The sequence below is a fragment of the Lichenostomus cassidix genome, chromosome 11 (assembly GCF_008360975.1).
Source record: "Lichenostomus cassidix isolate B80296 chromosome 11, HeHo_3.0, whole genome shotgun sequence".
Classification (NCBI taxonomy): domain Eukaryota; kingdom Metazoa; phylum Chordata; class Aves; order Passeriformes; family Meliphagidae; genus Lichenostomus; species Lichenostomus cassidix.
In genome coordinates this window covers 13,710,395-13,720,976 of record NC_139492.1, presented here as the reverse complement: position 1 = coordinate 13,720,976, position 10,582 = coordinate 13,710,395, and the positions used below count along the sequence as shown (strand labels likewise).

At 46.0% G+C, this 10,582-nt stretch overlaps 2 protein-coding genes across 7 annotated transcripts in view; one reads left to right on the top strand and one right to left on the bottom strand.

Moving 5' to 3' along the window:
• Positions 1-27: 27 nt before the first annotated feature.
• Positions 28-5,612, top strand: ORC6 (origin recognition complex subunit 6). The gene is made up of 7 exons (XM_085071935.1): positions 28-164; positions 622-751; positions 1,521-1,684; positions 2,520-2,609; positions 3,427-3,539; positions 4,844-4,915; positions 5,314-5,612. The coding sequence occupies exons 1-7, from the start codon at positions 100-102 to the stop codon at positions 5,478-5,480; spliced, it is 801 nt and encodes a 266-aa protein (XP_084928061.1). The 5' UTR covers positions 28-99; the 3' UTR covers positions 5,481-5,612.
• Positions 5,613-7,076: 1,464 nt separating this feature from the next.
• The window catches only part of MYLK3 (myosin light chain kinase 3), a 39,503-nt gene continuing 35,997 nt past the window's right edge, over positions 7,077-10,582 (bottom strand). For all 6 annotated transcript variants that reach the window (XM_085071931.1, XM_085071929.1, XM_085071927.1 and 3 more), the window contains 2 exons: positions 9,705-9,837; positions 7,077-8,742 (listed from right to left, as the gene is read on the bottom strand). In XM_085071931.1, the coding sequence (XP_084928057.1) occupies positions 8,677-8,742; positions 9,705-9,837 (199 nt within the window). In that variant the 3' untranslated portion in view covers positions 7,077-8,676. The remainder of the gene's footprint in view (positions 8,743-9,704; positions 9,838-10,582) is intronic.

Below are 10,582 nucleotides of genomic sequence, written 5' to 3'. Positions count from 1 at the left end.
CTCCGAGGAAGAGCCGCGCCGCGCTCCCATTGGCCGAGAGGGCGGTGATTGGCGGCGCGGGCGGCCAATGGACTGCGTGCGCGCCAGGCGCGGCGGGCGATGGAGCGCGGGGCCGTGCGGGCCATGGCGGCGCGGCTGGGCCTGGCCGAACCCGCCCTGCTCAGGTACCGCCGGCGCAGCCAGCGCGGCCCGCCGCGGGACACTCCGCGCTCCCCTGCCCGCAGCCGGCCCACCGCTATTCCTGCCCGGCGCTATTCCTGCCCGGCTCAGCGGGTCCGGCCGGGCGGACTCGCCCCGGCCCGCGTTCCCCCGCGCCGACTGTGCCCGGAGCCGCAGCAGCGCCCGGCGCACCGCGGGCAGCCGTGCCCTGCTGGGCTGCGGTGGATGTGCTGAAGTGCCAGAGCCGCCGGCCGCGGGGTCAGTGAAACAGCCAACGCTGGCGCTGCGGTGCACAGCTGCTGCAGCTGCACATCATCGGAGAAAGGGCGGCGTTGCCCCGTCGGCACCTCGGTCCCTAAGGCCTCGCTGCAGCCGGACCACGAAACCTGGGATCGAGTCCTGGCGGACATCGTGACTGTCTTGTGCCTGGGGTTTGGCTGACGAGGGGTTTGTGTTTTGCAGAAAAGCTGAGGAGTATCTGCGGCTGTCGCAGGTGAAATGCACGGGATTAATGGCTCAAATGACGGCGACAAGCAGTGCTGTGATGTGCCTGGACCTGGCGGCGAGTTTCATGAAACAACCCGTTGACAAAGTAAGAGAGTGTGTGACTTGGCTGGCTGCTGCATTCTGCCTGACTCCACAAAACCACTGCTCTGTGCAGCGTGTGTTGGGAGCAGCAGTGCGATATGATCACTAACTTTCCCCTACAGCCCGCAGTTTGCTGTGTTAGACCTTTCACTGTGCAGTTTGAAACAGGACAAACTGAGATCAGTGTCTCTTCACAAATTGAGCTTGCTTTGGTATAATTTCAACTTAATTTCAAATTCTTATAGTAACAAATAAATTACCAGCAAGGATATTAAATTGAAGATCTGTCCCTTTTACTGTGGGAAGAAAACAGTTGCTCCAAGAAATCTGTCACTGTAGGGGTACCTGTAAATCTCCATCTGCAAATCTGCCCAGTAAATGGCACAGCACTGCCAAAATAATGTCTAGTACAACATGTTCATGACTGTCCATTTACAGACAGGAGAATTTAATTGGACCTGACCCCATGAAGGTGTTGCTCATGTCTTCAATTTGCCCAAATTTTGGTAATTTTTGTCATTAACTACCTTTTCATAAAGGGGCCATGTCATATATGGAAATGTCATACCTCACTTCCAGTGAAATGGTCTAAAAATACTACTGCAATAAAAATTGTGTCTTTCCTAGGTAGTTAATCTTTCTGTGTGCAGTTAAAACATTCATTGAACAAATTTGTTTAATGTAGCAACTGAACTTTATGGTGTTGTGTTGGTTGCCTGATGTCAGGAAGGAATATTGCTAATTCTTGGGGTCTGTCTTTGTCTTCTTGACAGAGCTATTGTGTGAAACTCTCTGGTTTGAACAAGACCACCTACCAGAGCTCCATGAAGTCTTTGGAGTGTTTGCTAGAGGTGAACCAAAGGCTGGGGATGCGAGACTTGGCTGTGCAGTTTGGCTGCTCAGAGGCAGTGAACATGGCTTCAGAAATCCTGCAGAGGTGAGGAAGCTCTCGTGAGCACACTGGGAACATCAAGTAAGGTGCTTTGTTCATGAGATGTGTAAAGAGCTTGGTGTTTGAAAGGGCCAGATATCTCCTGCTGACTGGAGCAATGAGGTGAGTTCCTAGCACTGATGATGCAGCCATGAGCTGGGCAGCTACTTTTTAGAATACCTGTTAGAAAGACTTAATCTGTGAATCTCAGCAAGTTATTGTCCAGCTCTGAATTTTTCAGCTGGGAATAGTGTAAAAAATATAGGACTCTTAATCCCTGTATTTGTCCATAGCATCACACTGTCGTCCATTTAACTGCTGATCATGGCACAGTTCAGAAGTCATGCTCAGTAGAAATAAATCCTCCCTTTTGGGGACACAGATCTCTTAAAATTCACATCACTTTATCTGTAAAACCAATAGGTAGAACACTTCAGTGGACGTTAAACAGTTAACTAAAATTTTCCATTCTGTATCATCTGCTTCAACCAGAGCAGTCCCTGAAGAGCTCTGTTCTGCAGTGCTGCACCCTGATAGTACATGTTTAAATGCTGTTAGGTCAGTGCACAAAGGCTGTGCTTGCTTGGTGGTGCTTAACACAAACTGGAAAAAATAGCCTGGGGACAGGTGGATGATAAAAAATGACATTCTTCAGTGCTGCACATCCAGTGTGTCATTTTCCATATTTAAGCCTTCATCTCTGTAACATACATATTACAGGAATCAAAGAAACCGTAATGCTAACTTCTATTGTAGGATGGATTTATGCAAAAAGCATTTCATTGTAAATTGTAGCTATTAGGAAGAGCTGAAAGTGCACTTGTTACTTGCTGTTCTTTAGGTATGAATCCAGCCTCTCAGAAGCACAGCGAATGGACCTGGACTTCTCAAAACCCCTGTTTCTAACAGCTGCACTATGCACTGCATGCAGGTGAGTGCAGCCTGGGAGACCTGCAGGCTGGAATGCCTGCTGAGACACCAACCAGTGTCAGCAGCTCAGTCATGCAGGGTCTTGTTTAGTGTATCTTGCTGCCCAGCTCCTGAAAATGGAGACAGCTGTAGCAAACTAGGCCTTTCCTCACAGTGAAGTCTTCAGTGTACACTGCAAAAATTTGTATGGCTCTTGGTGAAATACTGCTCAAGGTGCAAGAATGGCTTCTGAGCACCAAGAAGCAGCCATTCTGAAGCAGGAAAAGCCCTGAGCCCTACACCATCACATCCTGAGGGTGCTCTAGCTTTTGGGAGATGGCTCTGATAGCTTTGTGCCCACATCAGCTAACAGAGGTGTGTGACTCAGAGCCAGCACTTGGGAAGAATTTTTTCCTTGTATGCAAATATTTTCCTCCCTCAGCATTACACCTTGTGACAATCTTATTCAGCAGTACAGGTGCTGTGTAGTTGCACAGCTCCTGACAAGGGCTCTCTTGACACACAGGTCCCATTCAGCTTGTTGCAGTAGTGGCATTTTGTCCTGGTTCCCTGAAAATCTGAAAAATTACAAAAGGAACTGTATTAGGAAAAGGTAACTTGAACTCACTCTGAGTTTCAACTGAGCTGTATTGACTGAGTAGTGTAAGGGTTTGCTTTTTAAGCAAATTTGTTCATGAGACATGGATAAGTAGGACAAAAAGTCAAGCCTGCTTTCCTCATTCTCACAGGCAGTGTTGGTATAGAAACTATCAGATCTTCACCCAAGTGGTAGTTGCTGAGGTGTTGCTTTGTACAGAGATAACAACTTCCTCTTGTAGGTGTTTGAAGCTAAAAGTGGACAAGACTAAAATGTTGGCTACATCTGGAGTGAAAAAAGCAATATTTGACCGACTGTGCAATGAGCTGGAGAAGATAAGCCAGCAACTCAGCAGTAAGTTTTTGGCTTTGTCCCTGTAAGACAGCACACCCATCCCATGGCCTCACAGTGCGCCATCCTGTCCCACTGGTGATCTCATTCTGATCACTTTCAGCTAGCTGTCACCTTCAGCCAAATCTGCCCATCCATTCCAACGTGTTCCCTGCAGCCCCAGTCCCACTCAACACTCCTTGCTTCTGGAGAAGTCGCAATAGCTTAGCAAGGACAAAAATAGAAAAAAAGTGGCAAGGACAAAAATATTTTCCTCTCTTTTCAAATGCTTACTGCTCTTTACAGTCTCTGCTGCTGCAATTTATTCCTTGCTTCTCCCATACTACCTGACCTATCTTGGATTCCTCCCTCTTGCTGGCTTTCTGCATCCTGTTAACATGGCAACATGACACACAAATTACCTCAAACATCTTCTTCTCACTGACTCACTTCTGTGCTTTCCTTTCTCCAACTGCAGATTAACAAGCATAAGCCTTGCTGTTCTGGTAATAACTCAGCCATTCCCTGGCACCATCCCTCCTCATACATGGGGAAGATGTCAGGAATATTTCTTGCCCATTGTTGAGCCTGGAGCTCTCTCTGCTTGTCTTTGTTTGGGGGAGAATGCCTGAAATACAATACATGCCTTAATGTTCTTGTATTTCTGCTGCTTTTTCCTCTTTCTCCTTTTTCCTTTCCCAGGCTTTCATTCTTATTTTCCCGCTGAAAGCTATCCTGCTTCACTGTGTCTTTATGCTTCATATCCTGATGTTTTCTGCAATATGCTGCCTGAATCTATCCCAAAAGCTGCTACTCTCTCCTAGGCATGGGCCTTCCCATAGTTCAGTGCCCTATAAAAACCCAAACATAACCCCAGCACTAAAGCAACTAAAAGCAGCTGGGAATTTCCATAGGAATTCAGTGAGTAGTGTGCACCTGCATACCTGGACAGCTGCTGCATGTTGGGGGTATCTATAAAAATTGTGTGAAGGAAATAAAAGATGAAGAAATAATTGATAATCCTGCCTGAGTTACTTAGAAGGGTAGCAGTGTGGCTTTGGACAATAAACATGGCAGATCATTGTGGTTACTAATGCAGCAGCAGTTTGCTACTAATTAGCAGCCTGCTAATGAAAGCAGCCAGTCAGTCCATGCAGTCCTTGAAGTGCAGCTCTTGTAGAGCTTGAGCATCAGTCTGGACTGGAGAACTGCTCTGACTGGACAACAGTACTTGTGGAAAGTGGCACTGCTGTTAAAGAATTATATTTAGGCCACCCTTGACACCCCAAATACCATTCAAAAGTAAAGCGACTTACTTGTTTCTTTAGAAGATGTTCCACTGCCTGCAGAGACACCTGACAGCTTGCAGAGCACCCTGGAGCAGTGTGAGCAGGAAGAGGGTAAGTTGTGTTCAGCTGTGAATGAAAATTACCTCACTGGAGTAGTTGTGAACTTTACTGCTGCTTAGTGTTTCAGTTGTGTAATTGACCATGATGCTCCAGGTCACAGCAGCTCTCTCCATGCTGCAAACCGCTGGCTGTGGAAGCACAAAGCAAGCCTGGCAGAAGGACAGTGGGGTTTACACTGAGTAGTTGGGGTAGAATTAAAGACAGCTGTTCTGTTCAGACACAGAGGTGAAGAGGGGATTGTCCCAGCAGGTGAGGGGAGCAGTAACCACGGGATTATATGACACAGGGACAGTTTCCCTGCTGGTGGCTGTACATTTGCTCACTGCCAGTTATCCCCAGCAGCATGTTGCCCATGATGGCCTCTCATGGACTTTCTTGTTTCCTCATAGGCTCTGAAGATGATGAGGAGATGCCATGCAAACGGCCAAAGACTGAAACTAAGCAGGACTATGAAGAATGGAAGAAGAAAATCCTGGAAAACGCTGCTAAGGCACGGGAGACAAGTAGTACTGACTCTGTAATGCCACCCAGTAATGTAACTGCTGCTTGCTCTTAATTTGAACTCTCATCTGCTCTAACAAGAGATCCAGTAGCATATGAATGATGTCTGCCTGGCAGACAGCTGATTTTATTTAGGTTTTAAAGATATTATTTTTAATAAATGACACCGTGGATTGATGTGATTTTACATGAAGCCTCTTTGACTACTCACCAGGCTGTGGCATTAGGGGGTAGAATAGCTTCCTTCTCTTGCTGCAAGAAGCAGGTAACATTCTAATTCTAGTTGAAGTGTAAATAAGTTATAAGTTACAGGCCCTTAAGCCCCTGGCTTGTGGTCGTGTGTCCAGTCCTAGCTGGCCGCCTTGCTCCAAATGAGCTGTCGGAGCTTTGGGAGGTCTCAGGGACCTCACCGGGGCTCGAGCTCTCGGCCCTCCCTGCTGTTCTTCTCTGCTTTGGAGGCGGCAGCTGTCGGCCTCACAGTTCCCAGGTCGCCCAATGGGCGGCAGAGACCTCGCGGCAGAGGCGGGCACCTGTCGAGCAGGAACGCAGCGGAGTCGTCGGTCGCCCCCCGTGATAAAGAGAGTGTCCAGCGAGTGGGAGTCACCAGACCGCAGTTTATTAAGGATGAGGCAAGCTGGGGGCGCACTGGGAGGCTCCCGGGTGGGGTGGTCCACGCAGCTACCGGGTACAGAGTACGGCGGGGCTGGGGTCGTGGCCACACCACACCGGAGAGCAAAGGCACGAGGGTTTTGAGGGAAGACACGGGGTTTCCAGGGGCGGGACAGCAGGGGCAGAGCCAACGGGGTCCCGGAACAATATGAGGGACAAGCGGGGGAGCAAATGAATGACAACTGGGGAGGGGATTACAAAGAACCAATGAGGGGAGCGCAGCAACAGAACATTCGAGCAGAGGGCAGCAACAGGGGTGGCAACAGGGGTGTGTAAGCAAAACTTCAAACCAATGAACCTAAGGCAAAACTTTCCAGGGTAGGGAGAGAGCAGTTCATGGCCCGGCCTCCTCCGAGCCCCAGGAGATGGCATCCTCAGTGGCCTCCTCGTGGATCGCATTGGTCACTGGACCTGGGAACTCGGGATCTGCAGCATCGGGCCACCGCCTCTCCACACTGGCTGGAAGCAGTCATTGAAATAAGAGGGAGGGGACTGACAGTGCCTTGTTAAACTGCAAAGCCAGCAGAGAAATGAAGCCTTATTTTTTTAGGTTTTGGTTTTGTGGGTATTTTTTGGTTTTTTTCTTTTTTTGATTTGTTTAGTCATTGAATTTGACTTATTTTCATGAGTATGGGAATAAAATCTCTTGTGCTTTTGTATGGGGTCCCAAATATTCCAAGAAACAATAAAAGCACTGGAAGGAAAAGCTTTGTATTGTGTGACATCATATTCTTGGCACATGTACTTGGAATGCAAAATAAAAAACATAGAGGAGATGCCTGTGCTTTAAGAAGGAAGATATCCAGGGGAAAAGGATGTTGACTGGGTAACAGGTTTTTTTGTGTTTTGCAGTCATAAGCTTAGAGCTCTTTGTTTCATTTCTCTTGCCTGTTTTCTGCCTGGGCTGTATCTCGACCTACCCAGAAATACTTTCAGGTTTGTTTGGCAGGGGGGCTTAAACCAAAACTGATCAATAAGCCTGTTCCACTTTCCTGAAATTTATTAGTATTAATTCAGAAATATACAGACCAATGAATACAATGACATTCAGCATGCAGAAGCACTGTGGAAGGAAAACGAACAAAAGTGGGCCTTCATAGAAGGTGATAGATGATCAAGGTTCTTCTCTGTCCCAATTCTGGAAATGCTGCAGAAGTCAGGACTATGCAAAGTGAGAAGCACTTGAGTGGAAAAGATAGCTAAACTAGGGTAAGCCAGTCTTACAAACCTCATCATTAGCCACCAAAGCTTCTGCAAATTCAAGGGATGTGAAAGTCCATAAAGTTCAAAGGAGCTTTACAGGTGCCTTTGCTGGAAAGCTACTTTTAGAAATATTACTTTCCATTTTTCCTAAGAAGCCATACGGTTCACACTGAGTTTTGCAGAATCCAGAACAGGAAACCACACGCTTAATAAATAATGTTAGACTTTCCTCTGAGAGATTGTAAGTGGCTCCCACTCTACACATAACAAAAGAGTTTAAAATCCAAAATAAGTTAATATTGTGAAGAAAAGGTTTAATGTTCAAAGTGAGGGGGGAAAAAGGGCTTCAACCTCCTAACTGGACTGAAGGCAGTCTGGCAACACTCTTGTTTCCCTGTCACTGAACCTATTGGAAATGAAACCTGTTTTGCATGTCACACCATACCAGCTTCTCAGACTTCATTAAAATTTCCACAGAGGAGAAACAAATCCTCAAACTAAAACTTAGCAACTTAAATGCTGCAGCCACAGACAATGACTAGCAGTTACAAGTTTTAAAAATATATAAAATCTCTGGAAATCTCTTATTTTCTGGACGACATAAGATCTTTTTGCATAGACGAAACAGTCATTAGGTGATTTGTATTCATGGCAGTTTCACATATCTCCTTCCAGAAGTTCAATCAGTTCAGCTCAATTCAACTTGAGAAACAGCATAAGAAGAATTCAGCCATAAGAAACAGCAGCAATAGACTGATTTAAGTTGCTTCAAACCAGGATTCCTCATAATTCCTAACTATGCAGTGACTATTTTTTAAAGGAGAGAGTAGAATAATAAAAAACCAAAACAACAAACCAAAACCATCCAAGCTCTAGTTACCCTGAAGCATCTTCCTGTTGGGGGGTGGAAGTTAGCTTTTTGAAAGAAATACAGAAGAAAAGGATATCTGGTATCTTTTAAGTAACAAACACCTGAGGGACAAGTTGTGCCAGTGTTGTGGCAGTTCTCTAAAGCTGGTAACATACATCAGTCAGGAAGAAAGTCTTCAGAGATCCCATCCTTGGAGAAACCAGAAAACTGCCAGGGGTTTTCTGCTATAAACACACCAACAATACTCTGCAGAATCAAAGCCTTCAGCAAGAAGTCAGCCCCAGTAACAGCCAGGTTTTTCCACCACTATATAGAATAACTAAAAACTTGTGCTTGTGTCCCTTCCTTAAGGCACTTTTGGAACCGAAGCACTAACACACAAAATAATTGAGGAAGACTGTCCCAAAACGTTATATTATAAAATAGGGATAGAAAGGATTGAAGACATTGAGTCCTTCTTCCATGGCTTCATGTCCATCTCCAGGAGTGGTGGAGGTTTCACACAAGCTCATGCAAGTTTGACAGACTGAAATCTCTTCAGCCTGTTGGCAGCAGCCACCACATAAAAATGTTTCTGTGAACAGAACAGAACAGTCCAAGTGTGAGTGCAACTAAGGCAATGGAACTTTTCTGCAGCTGACAGGGATTTTTCTTCCTGGTAAATCCATTTCCCTCTAGTGACCCCCAGCTTGTGTGGACTGCAGTGGCTCCTGCAGAGCAGCTGGGATTGTGAAATTCTGCAGAGTTACTATGAATTGGACAGTAATAGGTCTTTAGATTATGTACTCTTTAAAATACAAGTGCAGAAGTTTGCCACTGAGCAGTTGAAGTGCAGGACTGAAAAAAGCATAAGCCTCTGGTTTAAGTCCTTGGTAAGGAATCACAACTCCCCAGTGACAGAAGATAAGGAAATGGTCCTCACTGAGTTTTCCTCACAATTCCACAGGCTTCTTTCTAACAAGATCACTGTGTTCACCTTTTAGGACCAAGTATCTACAGTCAAACAGAGACTCAAACACAATTACCTATCACTTCATAAAACTTCATTCAGAAGGAGCCTGGGGTTACCAGAAAGATCCTGAACAGTTCTCTGGATGGGTTTAAGCCTTCTTTTTTTTTTTCTCTCTCTCCCACACTTCTATTCTGCAGTGGGAGGCACAAACTGCCTTAAATTCTATCCCTACTCCATAATGACAACTGGCAAATGCAACTGTTATCAATGTAAAAAGTATAAAGAGAATGAACATTTAATATAAAGTGACATCTGAATGTGTAGAAAGATGTAAAAAACATCTAAACACCAATCAGAAAGACTGAAAATTGAAACCAAACTTGATAAAAATAGAAGCAATATCCTTCTGCAGGACAAAACACTTAATTTACAAAGAACAATAGATTTCATAACTGATGTTTACAATCACGTGTGTAACTGTAGGCACCAGTGAGCCAACACACAAGAAGAGGAAATGGCCCTGCCTGTGTTGTGCTGATTTTCCCCGTGGAAGTAGATTTGGCAGCCCAAATTTGTGTATTTACCTTCCATTTCCTGTGGGCCATGTAACTCTGCAGCAGCAGCTGGGACTTCAGACGGAGGTTGGATTTCTGGGCCTTGGCAGGGAGGTTGTTGAGCCACTCATGCTTCAGGCACTGCGTCGCACTCATCCGGCAGCTGCAGGGGAGGAGATCTGCCGTGAAAACCCAGCCACCCTGCTGCTCATTTCCTCATTGCCCTTTGCCCCTCTTTATTAGGGATAAAGAAACTGCCTCAAATGAATGAACATGAGTGAAAATGCTGGTCATCCCAGGGCAGGGGATCCTAATGATATCATGCACTCTCCAGCATGAGGGGTGAGAGGGGTGGAAGACTGCTGGTGGTTCTGCAGTGGCTTGGCTGAGCTGTCATTAAGTTCATGAGGTAATGTATCATTTTATTAGGCAAATTCAGAACTTTGCTAACAGAAGAATAACATTTGTGGTGTTATCTGTCTGTCCTGACAGCACTGAGGGCTTATTCTGTGCCTCATATTTAAAAAGCACAGTTGTCTATTCACCCTAAACCTGGATCAAGCTAAGCATATTTTCTATCATGACATCCAAATGATAGGCCCAAATGCCACAGCCTATCCTAAAAGCTTTGAGAAATATATGGTAGTGGAGGAAATCTTGAGTTAGAGGTGTTGAGAAATAGTTTAATTTGTTTTTTTTCAAATCAGAAGCCTATGCCCAGCGCCTGAGCTCTGTCTGAGCTGTCAATGAGACACTGAAAAGACAACTCCTGCCCGCTCACCCTGATTTCAGCAGTCAGAGGAGGGGCTGCAGATCTTGCACAAGTCCAGACCTACTACCCCAGCAGGGCAAAGGTGCCTGGTCTGCAGGAAAGCAGGGGCTGCCACACTCCCTGTGAACAACTGGGC

Bases quoted from the DNA above. Each gene is read 5' to 3' on its own strand.
- ORC6 (XM_085071935.1), top strand. From the start codon at position 100: ATGGAGCGCGGGGCCGTGCGGGCCATGGCGGCGCGGCTGGGCCTGGCC. The intron at 165-621 runs GTACCGCCGGCG...TGTGTTTTGCAG, and splicing joins GCCGAACCCGCCCTGCTCAG to AAAAGCTGAGGAGTATCTGC. The intron at 1,685-2,519 runs GTGAGGAAGCTC...GCTGTTCTTTAG, and splicing joins GCTTCAGAAATCCTGCAGAG to GTATGAATCCAGCCTCTCAG.